This window comes from Myotis davidii, unplaced genomic scaffold (genome assembly GCF_000327345.1).
Source record: "Myotis davidii unplaced genomic scaffold, ASM32734v1 scaffold156, whole genome shotgun sequence".
Classification (NCBI taxonomy): Eukaryota; Metazoa; Chordata; class Mammalia; order Chiroptera; family Vespertilionidae; genus Myotis; species Myotis davidii.
In genome coordinates, this window is record NW_006288633.1 from 1,881,366 (window position 1) to 1,901,643 (window position 20,278).

The following is a 20,278-nucleotide window of genomic DNA, read 5'->3' on the forward strand; positions in this document are numbered from 1 at the left end:
GTAACATCGATGAGAAACATCATCGATCAGCTGCCCCCATCCTCCCTCAGGGGTCAAACCTGTGACCTCCTGAGTTGACACTCAACCACAGAGCCCACCGACCAGGCTCTTAGGGATTATCTTTTCATGAACCACACAGTCACTGTTTTCAAACCAAAAAATAATCTATTCAAGGGAATTTATTGTCTCATAGAATGAAATAGGTGAAAGGCAAAGACAAAAAAAATCCTTCCTACATTTTTTCCTGTTGTTTACCTTCCTCACTGATGTTAAGTGCTAAATATCTAATCTAGAAGTCCATTATACCTTAAACAGCTCCTTGAAATTTTCTTATCTATTTAGTCTCATGCTATAAGAATATAACAAACTGAAAAGAGAATAGAGACTTTATAAAAATTTTTCCTTGTTTGCTCAACTAGTTACTCCTAGAATAGAAAGAGGGAAAGTGTGCATTTTGAAGTAAATTTTATTGTAGACTAGAGGTTGGTGCATGACATTCGGGCACTGGGGGTGGGAGCGAGGTGTGGTCCCTCAGCCTGGCCTGCACGCTCTCGCAGTCCAGGACCCCTCAGGGGATGTCCGCCTGCTGACTTAGGCCTGCTCCCTGTTCCCCAATGGGTCCTTAGCGCTGTCATGAAGGCGGGAGAGGCTCCTGCCACCACTGCTATGCTCACCAGCTGTGAGCCCAGCTTCTGGCTGAGTGGTGCTCCCCCTGTGGGAGCACACTGACCACCAGGGGGCAGCTCCTGCGTTGAGTGGTTGCCCTCTGGTGGTCAGTGCATGTCATAGCTACCGGTTGTTCTGCCCTTCAATTTGCATATTAGCCTTTTATTAGATAGGATGCTGCTTTATTTGTAGTTTTGTTGCAAGGAGCCACACTTGTGCTCTGTGGTGACAAAGGTGGGATGAGGTGTAATGAAGACAAGGTAAGGTAACAGTGGGGGGAATTCCTCCAGAGAAAAATGAGTGGACAGTGATCTGAAATTTGCATTTTTCCATTGTTATTACTGGAAGAAAATTCAGATATTTCAACTGCTGCTTAAAAAAAAAAGAGCTGGTGCCCCATCGGTGTGGCTCAAGTGGGTTAGAGCATCTCAGGTTTGATTTCCGGTCGGGGCACATAACCTGGGTTGCAGGTTTGATCCCTGTCCCTGGTCAGGGAGTGTGAGGGAGGCAACTGATTGATGTTTCTCTCTCACATATCTCTCTCTCTCCTTCCCCTCCCTCCTCTCCCACTTCCTCTCTGAAATCAAAGGAAAAAAATGTCCTTGGGTGAGAATTAAAAAAAAAATGCTGGTGATGATAACAGTACAGTGAAAATGTGCTGGTTTAGGCAACAATCACTGTAAACTAACTTTATTTTTCAGATAGTCTAACAACCTTGAATTCTAACATGATCAACTAACTTAAAACTCTAAGGCAAATGTCCTCTTTTCTTTTCTTTTTTAATCCTCACTCTAGATATGTTTTTATTTGAGAAGGAGGAATGAGAAACATCAATTGGTTGCCTCCCATATGCACCCCAATGGAGGATCAAAGCCACAACCTAGGTATGTGCCCTGATTGGGAATCGAATCCACCACCTTCAAATGTCAGGAGTGGGGCTGGCCACCAACTGCCCACGGCCCCTCCACCGCACTGGCCCAGCCCGATGGGCCCCCATTGGGGTGGGCTAGCAGGGCCCCACCCATGCATGAATTCATGCATCGGGCTTCTAGTCCTATCTAATAAAGAGGGAATATGCAAATTGACCATCGCACCATCACAAAGATGGTGATGCCCACAGCGGAGGTGGGATTTCCATAACACAAGATGGCTGCGCCCACAGCAGAGGCGGGGTTCCTGTAATGAGCTTTAATGAGCAATCAGCAGAGACTTGAGGCTGTGCGCCCCCCTCCCGCCCAGTGGAACTTGACAGGGGACCTCAGGCCGTGCCCCCCGCCCCGGTGCCAGGCCAGGGGACCTGAGGCTGCACCCCTTGCCCAGCAGGCCTTGACAGGGGACCTCAGGCCACATCCTGCCCAGTGGGGCTTGATGGGGACCTCAAGGTTCGCCCCCCACCCCAGTGATGGGCCACAGGACCTGAGGCTGAGCCCCCCGCCTGGCGCTGAGCTGGGGGACCTGAGGCTGTGCCCCCCACCAGGCAGGGCTGCACTCCCCCCTCCTGGCAGCGCTTGACAGGGGATCTCAGACTGCACCACACACCCAGCGGGGATTGATGGGGGATCTCAGGCCTCATCCCCCGCCCGGTGGGCCTTGACGGGGTACCTGAGGCTGTGCCCCCTGTCCGGTGGGGCTTGACAAAGGTAATGCTGGCCGGGTCTGGGTCTCGCATGATTTTGAGGTGCCACGAGTGGGCAGGGACTTGACTCTGGGACCACGGCGTGCCCCAGACTCTGACAGGAGGAAGATTTCCATATACATTTTACTAATTTTCTTTCATCTCTGACACTTCTATTATAAAGGGCAAATAGCAACATTAAAATATTTTCTCTAATTAATCTCCTTTTAATGTGTACGAATTTTGTGCACCGGGCCACTAGTACCATATAAAAAGGATCAATTACTTGCTCAAACAATGAGCATGTAGGTGGGAATTGGGATTCTGTGTAATTGAGAGTTTCTCCTTTAAGGGTGAAAAAACATAATCATTAGAAATGTGTATTCTCAAAGAAACATATGGATATGTCTAAAACTATGCAATAAATATTAATCAGACTTTTTTCTTTCAAATTTCCTTTTTATTCTAAGTTGTTAGCCCTTTCCTTACTTCCTTTTTTTCTTCTAAGTAAGTGTATATCCCCAGTCCGCCTTGTACATTTCCTACCTGGAACTTCAAACAGCAGCACAGGCACACCCCTCTGGGTAAAAGACTGTCAAACACAGTCCCCGATGCCTCTCTGGTGGCAGTGATTTCTGAGCATGAGGCTGATGACACAGATCCACTTGGAAAAGGTCCACCAGCATCCAGGGTCCGAGGACAATATTAACACAGGACACCAGAGCACTCCCCTTCCCGCTGAGTGTTTATTTTATAGCTTTTGCGTCAGGTAATCAACTGAAACACTTCAACAACAGAAAGCTGGCAGAATGTTAAGGAAAAGGAATGATTATCTCTCCAGCAGATGTGACAAAATGGTTTCACGTTGGAAGCAGTATTGCATAAATGAATCAACTGAATGGGGGAGGGAGGAGGGAAGGGAGAGAGAGCAAGAAGTGAGCGTCTTCCAACATGGACTGTGAGGGAGGAAAGGCACTATTCAGCTGTCTGTGTATTTATAAACTAAAAATCGAAATACACAATCCGTTTCTCAAAATTACATTTGACACTGCTGTAGAGACCTCTCCATAGAAAGCTACAGAAGCTTCTATGAAATCAGACAGACAGCACCTGTGTCTAAATCACAGGCTTACCCAGTGGTGTGTTTTAAAGAGATCATCGCCATGGGGCCCTTTTATAAATAGTGCTGCAAAGGTCACCAAGCTGCATGAACTTAAATTATAGGATAAATCTGACTAACTGAGCACCCGTTTCAATCTCTCAAATTCCCACTCCAGGAAGTCAGAAAGCAAGCTCCACTCCTGAGGCGCTGAGTTGGCAGTGCCGCTGAAACAGGGTCGCTTTCCCCTCCGAATGCTGCCTGAGCAGCAGTTTAGCTGGCAGCAGACAGCAACTCTGCACAGGGTAAATGAATGCAAAATTTAACACAATGGCCCCGCTTCCTCTCAAACTAAATAGCTATAATTTACAAAGAGGCAAGTTTTCAAATCATAAATTAGAAGCACCACCTGCACCTCTCTTAAAGACAAACTTCCTAAAAGGTTACAGTACCGGGTGCTTCTCAGAATTAAGGATTCAAGGACCCTAGGTGTGTTTGACAATGATCCCTGGGAAAACCCAAATACCATGGTTTACACAGATGTTCTCTATGTAGAATCTAAATATAAATTAAAATACCAGCTATGCATTTGGGAACCAGCCTTTAGTTAAATTCTCTAGTGCTTTTAGAATTTTTATTTCATTTTATTAGAAAAAGAGAGTCATTGTCTACAAACTATTTTCTTTCTAACTATGCAAATACAATGAGCAAATCATCTGCAATATCAAAATACTGTTTGTAAATCACTGATGGCACTAACAATTTTAGGAATTTTCAATAGGACATATATAGAGAAAGAACAACAGTAGATTTCAAATTGTAGACATTAACTGAGTTTTAAGAATAGAAAATAAAATTTAAACTTTAAAAGTCAGTAAGTTCAAATTCTCCAATTTTCAAAAATTTAAACCCAATCATCCGGAATTCAGAAGTACCCAATATGTTCAAAAGTTGCACAAATGAGTATGGATGATAGAAAAGTAAACTAATCCCCATGCAATATCTTAAGTGTTGCTATCGGATATATTTAAGTGATACTTTACACATTAAAGCTGGGTAAAATAAAAATATATCCTCTCCATTACATTAAAACAGTCACAATAATTTATCAACAGTTGCCATTTCACAGCAATTAGAAAACAGGAGTTGATACAAGGTGAACAAAAAGGTACTTTTTCCTCTTTTGGGAAATAAACATATATAGATAGGTATATATACACACACATAACATTATCTTAAAATTCAAACTGGTTGATTTGCTTTTGTATTGTTAAAAAAAATTTCCCTATGATCAAAATACTGAAAAAGCACAAAGGCTAAAAAAAGAAAACCACATTTGCCATTTTAAAAAAATACATTATTGTCTCAGTGGTTCTATATATTTGCTACAAAGTTAGGTATTATAAGGACTCTGCGCGTATCAGACTCCTGGGGCTATATTGGACCAGATGGAATTAAATCTGACCCTTTCTCGGGCTCCAGGAAAGATAATCCTAACCCACCCTAAAAGATGATAGAATAAGCCCCTACGCTGAACTGTTAAACTGGGGAAGAAAACATGCCCACCTGGAAGCAATCTAAGTCATAAAAGTTTATGCATCCGCGGGAGAGACTGCCTGAATCAGAAAGCTATTCTTTGGATATAAGTTAGGAGCTTTTGAAAGTATATAAACTCTTTTAGGCCACTAGAGTACAGATTCAAAAATGATTTCTCCATAAATAATTATCTATTTTGGGGGTTGGTAAACTACAGCCCCTGGGCATGTCACCTGTTTTCGTAATAATGTTTTATTGGAAAATAGCCATCTCATTCGTTTATGTGTTGTCTATGGGTGCTTTTGTGCTAACTGGCAGAGTTGAGTAGTAGTGACAGAGACCATATGGCCTGCAACACCTCAAAAATTTACTCTCCCGACCTTTACAGAGAAAGCTCACTGACTCCCTGACCTAGTGCACTACGTGCAGGGAGCTCTCAGCATGTACTCCAAGAATGACCAACACACTGGGGCTCCTTAGCAGGTAAATGCCAAACGCTCCACCTGGAAATGGTGCTTTCCTTTGGGGCAAGGAAATAATTTGTATATATTTTCAACAAATATCTGTAAACATTAATACACACAAAACATACAGAAAGCCAAATAAGAAAAGTATGCCTGTCAATGTTCTCTTAATATGTTCCTATTACTGGGGGGAAAGGGTATGAAAATGATTCTGTTGACTTCCTCTTCTTTAAATTTGTTAATAAATGTTTTTTGATAAGTAGTGCTCGCTCCTGGCCTCCCATGTAATTAATAGCCTTGAAAGCAACCTGCCTACAATGCTAACATGGGTTGTTGAGGCCTTGTTTGGGAATATTTATTTAAACTACAGATACTAAAGATTATTCTTTTAGAAAAATGTTTCTAAATTTCTTTATCTCTGTCACTCTAAGAAGGTGAAGAAGGTAAAGAATGCCCAAGAAAATGAAACTCTGCAAAATATACCTTAAAAACTAGAGGTATAAAACAGCTACCACTTCTGAATGGTAATGTAAAATAAAAACAGAAAACTCTTCCATATTTGAAGAACAAATTTTCCCTGCCCTGAGTCAGCTAATGAAGACTTTTTCAAACAGGGAACCTCCTGAACTCAAGCAGATGCTCATGAATTGTTAAGAATTCACAGGTGCTTCATATTTCAATAGTTGAAACAGGGAAGATAAAACACTGAGAAGATATTTATCAAACACAAATTTATATCAAGATTAAATTTTTTTCAACCAGCTTATAAGTGGACTTTCCCTTTCTTTTTTTAAAAAATGAACAGTATGAAACTCTATGTTCAAGATGTTTCCATAATACCTTACATTTATATAGCACTTTGCAGTTTCAAAGTGCTTTCATATGCCATCTCATTTAATCCTCACAACACCCCTGCGAGGTAGGTACAGCAGGTATTACTCTCATTTCAAGATGAGGACATTGAGGCAGAGAGAGGTTAAGTGACTCACCCAAGATCACACAGCTGAAAAGTGGCAGAGCCAGGACCAGAAATCAAGTTTTCTGACTCCTTGTCCAGGACTCTTTCCACTTATAACTACTGCCCCCAATTCTGAACAATGTACTGTGTATCAAAATTGAAAGGTTATTAGGGTTAATTTCAGTGATATCTTAAAGTTAAATGAGAAATACAAGAACAGTAGGTCTGATGGTTTTACTTGACATAATAAAATTGGTGCAAAACCACTTTTGTCTAATTACTTTTAACCTTTTGGTCCAAATACATAAAATATGCAATATTTACAGCATTTTCCTTTTTGTAAATGCAATGCTTTAAAACACATTATAAAGCACTGTAGTAAAAATAGTTTACAAGTAAAAGTACAGAAGTAGGAAAACCATACCCATACCACAGCTCACTAAATGGAGTTATAATATGGAGTCACCAGTACCTGTTGACAGCTTTACAGATAACCTGGAGAAACAAATACTAAACTTACTTTTTTTATATTAATGTGTGGAAGCCTCAACTAAAATTTCAGCATTCTCTGTAGTGTCTCCCCAATCTTAGATACTGGAGAGATAGGAATGAGAAACACTGCTTTGATCTTTTTACAGTATTAGTAACAGTTTCAATTGGTTTTTAATTCTAATGACAATTATTTTTTTAAAGGAAATGAACATGGCCTACATAAATATGGGCAATTCCAACCACAGCAGAGACACTTTCTAGCAAACATGATCAAGGATTCCAATAAATTTCATGAGACTTGACCCACAGAAATGAAGCGCACACTGCCCACCAGTAGCAACACTACTCAGTGCAGTTGCGTAACCAACCCTCCGGGTGAAGGTGGAGGAACAAATGGATTGGTCTTCATTCATGGTTAGTTGAAAAAAACGCTTGATCAAAAAACAGAGTATCAGAATTTTTTCTAAAATTGTATTTAGCCTTTTGATTAGAACTGCTATGTGTTTATTTTAGGTGATACACAGGATTTTCCCAGGCAGGAGGTTATAACTCCCACCAAAATTTAACTAGAAAAAAAAAAAGAAAAAGGCTGAAATTTAAACTTCTTCGACCACTGACATACCAGCTAGCATCTACTTTCCTTGATCTTTTTGTTTGTTTCCTAACTCGGCTCAATATGAACTGTGGATCTGAGAACTAAGGTGAAGACAGGGTCAAGTTTTAGTTGAAAAATCAAATAGTCACACCTTGTACTCAGTTTGATTTAGGGTAAATCTTTTCATAGAAAAAGTTCTGTGCAAGGATGTAGAGGTCTCCATCTTTTTCTCGGACAGCGTGGGCTCTGATGAATTGGAACTGCTCTAGTGCAAATTCATAGAACTCATTCTCCATTTTCCAAATGTCAGACTGCTGTAGTTTTGCAATGGTTTGTTTAGTGGGGAGTTTCTTCTCTGTGGTTTTCCTAAGATGAGATTTCTTTCCTACTTATAAAGGAAAAAAAGAAAAGGTAAATAATTCTGAGAACACACAAAAGATCAATGCCTCTTCATTTGAAGAGATGGTTTCAGTTAACAGGGAAGGACAGGCAACAACTGTTTTGTATTATTATCACCAGGGCAAAAACAAGTGCCCTAATCCTACTGAAAATGTGATTTATTGCTTTTAATGTAAATCTTTAACCAGTGAAAGACTTAATGAGCTATCAGATAGTAAAAGCAAGGATTGTCCATCACTGAAGGCTGTCACAATATATGCCGTACTCTCAAGTGCTCTCACTAGTTCAATTTCGAAAAGAAGAATAAAATATCTATTTCAACCTTAATACTAATTTCTCATTACCTTTACTCCATCTGTACTAATAATAGAGGAATATGCAAATTGTCCAGGACTCCATCATAGTAACAACTGAACAGCAGGCTGTGTGGGGCAACAAGACCAAAAGGGGGGGCAGTTGGGGGTGACCAGGTTGGCAGGGGTGCAGTGAGGTGAACTGACAGTCGGATATTTCCTGAGGGGTCCCGGATTGGAGAGGGTGCAGGCAGGGCTGAGGGGAATCCCCCCCGCCCATTTCACAAATTTCATGCACCAGGTCTCTAGTATAATTATATGTTAGAAACTAGGGCATATGTATATCTTAGAAAAAGACCTCCTCTGACAATTTCTTATCAGAGAATGGCAAAATAACATTGAACAAAGAAACAAAACCATCCAAGGGAGACTAGACAGTCACTTTCAGGCGTGAACTACTGCCATCTCTTAAGAGGACTGTAACAATCACAGCAGATGATGGTCATGATTAAAGTGACCGAGCTCTACTGCCCTGCCTATAATCTAATGGCATTAGTAGGTCTGAGGGTGGAACAGTCATAATGTTTGGTACTGGAATTATAAAATATTACACATTTCTGAGACTGGTTCTGTAGTTTGCATCTTTCCACTATTCCTACAATGCCTTCTAATTATCGCCTAATAGATGTTCATTCATTCAAAAAATATTTACTGAACACCATCTGTGTGCCAGGAATTGTTCTGTATTGAAAATGTTGAGGAGAAACAGACAATTTACTTTGAGTAACAGACAAGTTCCTTAAGAAACTTCAAATCACACAGATTTCTCATTTTTCAAACGAAGAGAGTTGAGGACAGCTTTAGAAAGAAACCCATCATTTATATACCTGTACGGTAGAGGTCTGTAGCACCCCTGAAGAACCTGGGCAAAGCTGCCTCCAGTAACATGATAAAATCTTCAAGCTCTTCAGTAACTCCCACCAGAAAGTATTCATTAATTAGGTTATACTTGGCTTGATCCATAGCCCACCTGCTTCCCACATTCCTAAAACCAAGAAAAGAAATTAAGAACCTGGTTGCTCAATCTGCTAAGTATATTTGATGTCTTCGCCACTGTATATTATGGAAAAAATAGATAAACACATGTCCATCCAAAGCCTTAGCACTTTTATTAATGTCCTTTAAGAGACACATGTTTTTAATTTTCTTTGCCTCTATCCCCAGTTTCTGCTCAACTATGCAGTACAAACTCAGACTTTACAGTTAGTTTAATATTAACAAAATTTAGTTTGAGGGCAGTTAAAAAAATGTATACATAACACATATTTCTCTTATCTGATTTATTGTGCACTTCATATTTTTAAATTAAAGTAACTGTTTGTTTTAAAAGCTACCTAATAAGGTCTAAGCACTTTGTGTTTAGTGTTTATCTTAATTTAATTTGTGAGCGTAGGTTTTTCCATCATTTCTGAGGAACAGAAGTAAGATAAGAAATGGTCCTGTCAGGAACCTTTTTTTTTTTTTTTACACTAGAGGCCTGGTGCATGAAGTTTGTGCGCGGGGGTGTGGGGAGTGTATGTCCCTCAGCCCAGCCTGGACCCTCTCCAATCTGGGATCCCTCTCACAATCCAGGACTGCTGGCTCCCAACTGCTTGCCTGCCTGCCTGATTGCCTCTAACCACTTCTGCCTGCCAGCCTGATCACCCCCTAACCACTCAAACCAGTCACCCCTAACTGCCCTCCCTTACCAGCCTGGTTTCCCCCAACTGCCCTCCCCTGCAGGCCTGGTACCTCCCACTGCCCTTGCCTGCAGGCCTGGTCACCCCTAACTGCCCTCCCCTGCTGGCCCGATCACCCCTAACTTCCCTCCCTTGCCGGGCTGGTCGCCCCTAACTGCCCTCCCCTGCAGGCCTGGGTCCCCCCCAACTGTCCTCACCTGCAGGCCTGGTCCCTCCCAAATGCCCTCCTCTGCTGGTCCAGTCACCCTAACTGCCCACCCCTGCTGGCCATCTTGTGTGTTGGAGTGATGGTCAATTTGCATATAGCATAGTCAGCTAATGGCTCTTAATAGGTTTGGCTCTAAGTAAACTATACTTTTCAGCTGGTGATTTTACCTTTCCAACTTTGTCTTCTCGGCCATTAAAAAGTTGTGGTGAGGTGTAGGGGAGAAAAAATGAGTTAATTGAGCTTCTTAAGTATGTTTTACAGATTCATAGAACTGGGAGGTCCTATGAATCTGTAAAACATACTTAAGAAGCTCAATTAAAATCTCCTCAATAATCCCCAAAAGAGCAATACTCTTTATTGTTTGAAGGTGTAGGTTGACAAACTTTCTATAAAAGGCCAGAGAAGAAATATCTTGGGTTTTTCAGGCCATATGGTCTTGGTTCACAGTTACTTAATTCTGCTCTTGCAGCATGAAAACAGCCACAGACAGGAAGTAAACAAATGAATGTGGCTGTGTTCCAATAAAACTTTATAAAACCAGGTGATGATTCAAATTTGGTTTCAGATTGCAATTTACCAATCCCCTGTTCTACAAAAATGATTAAAAACTAAGATATTCTTCTTAAGCTATTATTATACTTTCATATAACCTATTATATATGACTTTTAATTTCATAGTAACCAAATAATATATTTCAAACAATGAAGAAAAGAACAGAAGGCGTTCCTTGAATCTCATTATGGTGTTTCAGTTTTTTCAACTTGTGTTCCTATTTTTTCAAATTTTTCTATTAAAATTATTGATTAGATCAAATGAAGACATACCATTATGTTTAAAAAACTGAAAACTCAGCACATTCCAAAGAAATAAACTCTTTATAAAAGATCAAACATCTTTATTTTCCACCTCATGTTTACTAGCAGACTAAACCACAACCATAACTGTCTCTTCAAGTCAAAATCAGCTTAGCAGTGAAACCAGGTGAATAATTTACCCAGAGGGACAAAAGTCCTACTTGATCTAACATGAATGGCCAAAAAAATAAGCTTAGGGAAAAATGAGGTTTATGAAATGATCCCTGACCTCTAATTAAGAGCTCTGTTGGAGTACAGCAAAACATGTAACACTAAAAACAAACAAAACATTTAAAAAGAAAACCAGCATCTGAGGGAAGAGTGCAAGGATATTTATACATGAAGAATCTTTTGAATGCACTTAAAGGTAATCACAAGACGAAGTACTACTTAATCACATGTTATTTTTAGTCTGGTCTTTCATTAATTCCTTATACCTAACCCTTGACTAACACATGCACATTTGTGAAATACCGATTATAGAGAAATGAGGAAGATTAAAATGTAAGCCAACTTGATCTCCCTACCAGCATTCCGAGCTGTGGCCGCAGAAGAATGGGATTTGAAGCCAAAGCTTCTCTGGAGCACAGTCTGAGCCGCCCTCCGCTACACATTCATCAAACGTCTGGAACGAAGACACAGCAGCACATATGAGCCATAAACCTAAATCAATGAGGGTTCCTATTCACTGAGATACTGAATTAAAGGGATAGACAGGTTATGAATACATACCTGAGAGTGTTTCCACATAACTGAAGACAGTTAAACATGGATTTTTCTCACACCTTTGTCTATGCCAGTGTTTGCATGAGTTATTTTACTATATGAACAGAAAACCCCCAGATAAAAAACTGTCCTTAAAAATAAGTACTGGTTTATATTATGTTTGTATATTTATACTTTCTAACCTCTTACTAAATGAAAACAAGGCTAAAGACACTATCATTTCTTTATAGTCATTTTATTATAATCATCTATGAAATAATCATTTGAAAAGAACATAAAGTAGGACTACACTTAAGTCTCTTCATTGTACAAAGCAGAAGTGACCTCAGATACTTATGACCTGCATGCCTTCCTCTGCAAGTGCACCTGACTGAAGTATTTAAAAGGAAAAGAGACTCACAGCTTATGTATCTAAAATTACTCAATTCCACCTTTGTGAGTACTCACTGTCATAGGCATTTTAACAGTAGCCATTATCTATTTGAAATGCTATAATATTGAGATACCAGAGAACAAACTCAGGAGCTGTGGATGCTGCAATGAGACATCTACAAATACCACCTATTATTACTGAGAGGAAGCAGATGGAGTAGAATAAGTCCTAGTTGGAGTCCAGGCTCCTAAGTTTCTAGATCCAGGTTTCTTTGTTTTAGAAGCTTAGTATCTACTCTAACTCATTCACCTGCCAAATGTTTTATTATCTATATATAGAGAGAGCCAGGGGCCATCACATCTGAAACAACCAAACTGACGACCAGACGACAGAACACCAGGCTGCGTGGGGCAACCAGGCCCGCAGGGGGAGACTGGCAGCGAGGGCAGTTGGGGGCACCCGGGCCAGCCGGGTGGTGGTGGTAGTTGGGGGTGACTAGGTCGGCAGGGAGGCCAGTGAGGGGTGACCAGGCTGGCAAGGGGGCTGTTGGGGGTGTTCAAGCTGACAGGTAGGGCAGTAAGGGGTGACTAGGCTGGCAAGGGGGGAAGTAATTAGGGGCAACCAGGCCAGCAGAGGGGGACTGTTGGGGGCGACCAGGCTGGGAGGGAGGCAGTAAGGGGTGACCATGCTGGTGGGGGGGCTGTTAGGGCAACAAGGCTGGTGGGGGGTGCAGTTGGGGGTGACCAGGTTGGCAGCGGGGTGCAGTTGTGGGCGACAGGCTGGCAGAGAGGGGGGGCAGTTAGGGGCGACCAGGCTGGTGGGGGGGCAGTTGGGGGCGACCAGGCTAGCAGGGGGGTAGTTAGGGGTGATCAGGTCGGCAGGCTGAGGCAGGTAGGGGTGATCAGGCTGGCAATGGGGCCAGTTAGGGGCAATCAGGCAGGCAGGCAGGTGAGCAGTTAGGAGTTAGAGGTCCTGGATTGTGAGAGGGATGTCCTGGATTGAAGAGGCTGTAGGCTGGGCTGAGGGGACCCCTCCCCCCTCCATGCATGAATTTTGTGCACCGGGCCTCTAGTCCTATATAATAAAAGGCTAATATGCAAATTGACTGGACAGCGGAAGGACTGGTTACTATGATGCGCACTGACCACCAGGGGGCAGACGCTCAATGCAGGAGCTGCCCCCTGGTGGTCAGTGCGCTCCCATAGAGGAGCACCGCTCAGCCAGAAGCCGGGCTCACGCCTGGCAAGCGTAGCAGTGGTGGCAGTCGGACAGCACTAAGAATGTCTAACTGCCCCAGGGAGCAGGCCTAAGCTGTCAGTTGGACATTCCTTGAGGGATCCCGGACTGTGAGAGGGCACAGGCCTGGCTGAGGGACCCCGCAAGTGCACAAATGTTGTGCACTGGGCCTCTAGTACAATATAAAAGCAGAAAACTATGCCCTTTGGGTTTGGCTCAATAGATAGAGGATTGACCTGTGTACTGAAGGTCCTGGGTTCGATTTCGGTCAGGGACACAAGCCTGGGGTTGGGGGCTCCATCCCCAGTAGGGGGAGTGCAGGAGGCAGCCAATCAATGATTCTCATCATTGATGTTTCTATCTCTCTCTCTCCCTCTCCCTTCTTCTTTAAATCAATAAAAATATATTAAGAAAATAAAAAATAAAAAACTAGAAAAAATAAATATAAAAATATTCTTGAGGCCATTTAGATTATTAGTTTAGATATTTAACTCCTATAATTGAAGGTTAAAATAAACAAAATTTGATACTTGATGGTAATGGCAATTATATGTACATTGCACCCTCTTCTGCATATGCTTTTGCTTCTTACTTTACATAGAAAACTGAAACTAAGCGTGAGCTCTCTCAATTTTCTGCTTAGATAAAAGTTTATCTGCATCTGTAGCCCCCTACTGCCCGCAGTGTTAAAGAGACATTTGCTTCTCCTATCTTTGAACACCATTCTCACCCCCTTCTGAGACCCTTGCTCCATCAATTTCTCTCCAGTTCTTTGTATGATCACCCCTTGCTAACTTCAGATATATTAATATGCCAAGTGTCTGTCATCTTAAAGAAACATTTCCTGATATTTTTGTTTCTTTCAAAGCCAAACTTCTATTTCAAAAGTGGTCCTTCCTCGGGTCAGTCTTAACTAACCTCTCAGTGGCTTCTCAATGTTTTGGATTCCACCTGAACTCCTTTCTCTGACACCCCTGATGGACTTGCCATTGACAAATCAAAGGGACAGATTTGAATCCTCATCCCACTAAGCCCTTTGCAATTGAAATTATTTTCCTGGCCATTTCAAGGCCAGGTTTGTCTTCTGATTCTCTGACATCGGTCTCCTTGGTATGCTGCTCTTTACCTGCCTGCTCTTTAAATGTTAGCATTCCCTGAGTTACATATCTGCAGCCTCTCTTTCTCTTCTTCCTTTTTCATCTGGTCCTCTTTTCATACTCTATATGTCTCCAAGTGCCATTTCATTCAATTCCTTGTTTCAACTCTCACCTAATGTTGATGACTCTCTAATCTATGATTTAATTCAGACTTATATTTAGAGGTTCAAATACAATTTCTAGTGGATACCTCCACTTACTCATACATGACTAAAAATAATGTCCAATTTTATCTCTTTCTTCAACTCCATTACAACTGAATCTTCATTCTGTTTTCTCTTTCTGGAGAAAGAAACCACCTATGGTCCAACCAGAAACCTGGGAAGAAGACAGGCCAAGGCTAACTCTGGATTATGCACCTTTAAGATAGAGAAAACTGATCTACAACTTGGTTGAGAACTGAATTGTTCCAGATAGGAGACATTCGAGAAGAGAACCAAGGATTGACTGTATATGCCATGCAGTATTATTAATACCACAGATGTGAATTTATTAATGAAAACTCTTGCAAAGTTAAAAATATTAAGGAATTATTTGCAATAAAACAATATTGGGTCCTGGAATGTTACCAACAGTTGTGTCATGAGGAATAAGCCAAATTAATAAAAATTTGTATGTCTCAATATGTTATAAGACTGAAAAGGCCCACCTGTCAATCATAAAACAAAGGAATTTTCCACTTTCATAAAGCATTTGTAGATGGCCCTGTCTTCATGAGAGTTAAGGTAATGCAATAGTATTTTGCTAATGTCACTACTATTACATCTAAATAAGTAGCTGTATTTATATGTATTTTATAATGACATTTAAAAAACAAGCAAGCCTTGTCAGCATCAGGGTGAAGAATGGTTAAAAAAGCATATCTACCTAAAATGTTCAATTATGAAAGAGAAATTATGTTAAAAAAATATCTGCATCTGAGTACTGAATATGTAACTTTGGAATATCTCTCTCACACACAAAAAAAGGTTGAGTAGCATGCTGTATTTCCTCCCTCCATTTTAAAGGACATAGAGGGGTTAAAACTGTGAGGTCTGGAGTTAGAGCAACTGGGTTTAAATTCCAGCTAACACTGAGGGAGGTTAACCCTTTGTGCCTCAGTTTCCTTATCCATAAAATGGAGACAATAACAGCAACTATCCCCATAGAATTGTTGTACAGGGTACTTCACACACACACACACACACACACCCACACACACACACTCACACACACACACTTTAAAATACTGCTTGATACACAAAAAACACTCAATAAATGTGAGCTATTATTATTGTTGTATCATTACTAAGTGTTTATTATTATCTAATTCTCCAAACCACAAAACCATGGTATCCAGGGCTGACAATGACAAATGGTGGATGTAGGAACCAAGGTGACTGTGAATCTTTGCCTTACCAACATTAAAACTTCTTTGGTGGAAGGAAGGAGATGGATATATTTACTGAGTAAAAACTAATGTAAGTGACAGGGTTTTAAAAAAAGTAATGTGTTGAAATGATTTAGAAATAACTATTAATACATTCTAAAGTACTGGGTCAAGAGTTATATTAATAGTTTATAAAATTTTATACTTACAACAACAAGTATATCTTTTTAGGAGATTAAGTAATGCTAAGACATCGGTAGACACTAAAAATAATGTTTTGGTCAGCTATCTGTGTTTGGATTAATATCTTCTACCTAAAGTTTTGAGACTAAGAAAAGAAACAGCAATTTATAGAAACATAAAAAAGTAAAATAAAACAAAAAATTTTGCCGCCTCATGTGACACTAACTTGGAAAAATAATTGTTGGATGTTAATTGTTCTATTATATTAAACTACGGGCCCCATGCATGAAAATTCATGCAAGAGTAGGCCTTCCTTCCCCTGGCTGCCAGCACCGGCTTCCCTCTGGCACCTGGGCATCTTGCTTTGCTCCGGCCTGGCCGGCAGGCACCCAGCACCCAGACAGCTTTGCTCCTGCCCTGCCAGCAGGCACTTGGGACCCAGGCAGCTTCCCTCTGGCCACAGCTTTGTCCAGAATGACATCTGGAAGGATGTCCAGTCTAATTAGCATATTACCCTTTTATTATTATAGATATCTAGCATCGCTATCATGTAACACTTTAGGACAAAAAGATGCAGAATTCACTCATTCAACTATCTGTTAAGTACACACAGATGAACTAGACACTATACCAGTGATGGCGAACCTTTTGAGCTTGGCGTGTCAGCATTTTGAAAAACCCTAACTTAACTCTGGTGCCGTGTCACATCTAGAAATTTTTTGATATTTGCAACCATAGTAAAACAAAGACTTACATTTTTGATATTTATTTTATATATTTAAACTAGAGGCCTGTTGCATGAAAAGATTCGTGCAATAGGCCTTCCTTTCCCCTGGCTGCCGGCACTAGTTTTCCTCCAGCACCTGGGACCCAGGCCTCCAGCACCCAGAACCCAGAACAGCTGCCTTCAGTCTTCGCTGTTCCGGCCGGAGCTGCCTTCAAGCCTTTGTTGGCGGTTAATTTGCATATCTCGCTGATTAGCCAATGGGAGGCATAGCGAAGGTATGGTCAATTACTATGTTTGTCTATTATTATATAGGATGCCATTTAACAAAGAAAAATCGACCAAAAAAATGAGTTCGTGTGTCACCTCTGACACGTGTGTCATAGGTTTGCCATCACTGCACTATACTAAATACCAGGGGGAACAAAGATGAGTTAAATAGAGCCTCTGCTTTGGGAAGTTCACAACCTTTTGGAGAGGGCATATAAGTAAACAAATAATTCAAATATCACAAAACAAATGCTTAAAAAAGATATCTGAATGGAATTCTCCGGTAGCCTTGAAAGGGACATGACTGCCTGAGACACCAAAAAAGACCTCATGGAAGAGGTAATCTTTGAGCTGGACCTTAAAGGTGGACAAAGAATTTTCCAGATTGAAGAAAAGACATCGTCAATATAGGGAACAACACATGTAGGAAAATAAGAAGTGATAAGTCTGGAGGACAGTGATATTTCATGTGGCTGAAGTGCTGGATGCCTGAAAGAAAATGAGGCAGGTCTCAGGTTATATCAGACTGTGTCTCCTATGCCTTGGCCAATCCTGTGAGCAATGAGATTCCGGTAAAGGTGACCCACCAGAAAAGTTGACAAATCAGTCTGTTTTTTTTAGAAAAACAAGCCTGGTTTTCCCCTGGGGAATACACATAAATACAACATAACCCAATATTGAACCTGCTAAGAACGCTGTTAAGCCATAATTCTCTCCTTGTTAAAAAAAAAAAAAAAGCTGCTTTAGCAAAATAGTGTCCCTAAACTTATAATCATAAAGACTAAGAGAACCAAAGTACATACACAAATACATCATATTAATGAATAACTATAATAGTCTCATAGCATATTATTAATAAAATAACTATAATAAAACAAATATTCAGCCTTTGAACATAAGTAAAATATTTCTGTAATGACAAAAACATTATATGTACTCCAAAGTATCAACTATAAAGTAGTTTTATTTTGCTTCTTTATACTTTTGGGCTCCTTTCAAATTTTCTACAATAAGCAAATAGAAAAATTGTCAGATGTTGCCTGTTCTATTATATCAAGTATCTAGCATCAATAAACTTTAAAAGCACACTGTTCACTGCATTTTGTAAACAATTATCTGTACAGAAGTCTTAAAACTAAAATATTACCTTTTTGTCTCCTTGTTTTCGTCTTCTTAACCCTGGTCTATAATCATCTCCAAATCTCAGAAAGTAATAATAAGAAACTAGCCTCTCAATAGGATCCCTTATGACATTAATGTAAATTGGCTTCTTTTTCACACCAAATCTGAAATAGAACAAAATTTAAAAGGTGAAATCAACATTATTATTGTATTTAGGAGTGTGCTGAAATTACACGTTTACAGTATTGATTTCATATGAAAAGAAGAACATGAATTAATATAAATAAGATAATGATTATTTGTTACAATTAAGTAAATAAGAAATAAGAATTTAAAAATCATGGCTGAAAATAAAGGAAAGAAGAAAATATTAAAAAAAAATTTAAAATTTTACAGACAAAACTACATAAACATTTTAATTTTATTGCAGCAATGATTTCTCATTTCTGGCCCCCCATACTAGATAAATGTTATAAATGGATATAGCATAAGTCCACACAAGTGCAACCATTTGAGTCTGCTTTCTACTACTACTGATTTTAAAGATAAAATAGAAATGAAAGACATTATGCTTTTAGCATTATTTCCTTATGCAATAAGTTGAAGGAACACAAGGCTTTTATGTTAGCAACCTTTGCAGAACCTAGAATTATCCAGCTGGCTCCCTACTGTAATAACCTCATGTGTCCCAGTCTTGAAACCTTAGTGTTATCTTGACTCTACCTTTCTTCCTCGATGATTCCCTTTCTCTTCACTGCTGCCCTCTCCCTAGGTCTCTTGCTTAGATTACTGCAATAACCTAGTTGGTTTTCTTACATCCAGTCTCTCTCCCTTTCAATCTACCAACCATACCAATTCTCAGCTAATATTCCTAAAACACCATTTGTTAGATCACTCTTCTTAGAAACCTGAAACAACTCTATCGTTTATATTGATATCATACCCAAACTCCTTTGCCTGGCTGTTTGACTTTTGTCTTAGGTAACACCTTATTGATCTAACTTTATTTTCAAACTAGAGGCCAGATGCACAAATTTGTGCACCAGTGGGGTCCCTTGGCCTGATCTGCAGGATTTGGCCAAAACAGGCTCTCCAACATCCCCCAAGGAGTCCTGGATTGCGAGAGGGCACAGGACAGGCTGAGGGACCCCACCAGTGCACGACTGAAGCTGGGGAAGGGACGCGGGAGGTTGGCCAGCAGGGGAGGGACTGCAGGAGGGCTCCAGGGCATGTCCAGCCCAACTCACTCAGTCCCAATCGGCAGGACCCCAGCAGCAAGCTAACCTACTTGTCAGAGCGTCTGCCCCCGGTGGTCAATGCACATCACAGCGACTGGTAGACTGGTCAACTGTCTGCCCCCTGGTGGTCAGTGCACGTCATAGCGAGCGGTTGAGCAGCCTTAGCATCTCATTAGCATATTACGCTTTGATTGAACAGACAACCAGACGACCAGACACTAAGCATATTAGACTTTTATTATATAGGATAAGACCATCAATCTGTTAAGAGTTAGGCCTGCCTCTTCTACCCCCTCTGTTATTATTTCTTATTATACTGATTCCTATTTCTTCTTACATGCCTCTGCTCATTGTCTTTCTTAACTAGAATGCCATTCTTATTTTCCTATTACATTAATTCACTCAAAAATGCTTTTTTAATGTACCTTATGTATGCCATGCACTATTCTAATACTAGGGATATAGCAGTAAAAAAAAAAAAAAAATTCCTTGTCCTCTGATGCTAACATTCTACCTGGAAGAGACAGAATATAAACAAATAAGCAAATATGTCAGACAGCAAAAAGTGCAAGGAGAAACATAATGCAGTGAAAGAAAATAGGGACTGCCAGGAGAGGTGGGGATAAGACAATTCAAAATGTTTTTTCCAGGAAATGAGACTTTCAAGTATGAAGGCCCTGAAGCAGCTAAGCACCAGGCATTTTTGAGGATTAGTAAGATCAATCTGGGTGCAGCAGAATCAGAAGGGGATATTAACCGAGCATGAGATGTGGGTGGGGCAGGGAAGAGGAGATCATGTTGGTCTTGTAGGCCATTATAAGAATCAGGATGGAGACCTGACTGAGTTAGCAGAGAAGTGTCATGATATGGGACCTAATGTACAGCATAACACCTATAGTTAACTAGAGGCCTGGTGCATGAATTTGTGCATGGGTAGGGTCCTTCAGGTGGCCTGTGGGCC

The 20,278-nt window shown here is 40.5% G+C and overlaps 1 protein-coding gene across 3 annotated transcripts in view; it reads right to left on the bottom strand.

Moving 5' to 3' along the window:
- Positions 1-2,752: 2,752 nt before the first annotated feature.
- HS2ST1 (heparan sulfate 2-O-sulfotransferase 1) overlaps positions 2,753-20,278 on the bottom strand; it is a 162,996-nt gene continuing 145,470 nt past the window's right edge. For 2 of the 3 annotated variants that reach the window (XM_006760797.2, XM_015562055.1), the window contains exons 4-7: positions 18,105-18,243; positions 11,447-11,544; positions 9,005-9,162; positions 2,753-7,813 (exon numbers count right to left, since the gene is read on the bottom strand). In XM_006760797.2, coding sequence (XP_006760860.1) covers positions 7,584-7,813; positions 9,005-9,162; positions 11,447-11,544; positions 18,105-18,243 — 625 coding nt within the window. In that variant the 3' untranslated portion in view covers positions 2,753-7,583. The remainder of the gene's footprint in view (positions 7,814-9,004; positions 9,163-11,446; positions 11,545-18,104; positions 18,244-20,278) is intronic. The other variant, XM_015562054.1, reaches the window with a different exon arrangement.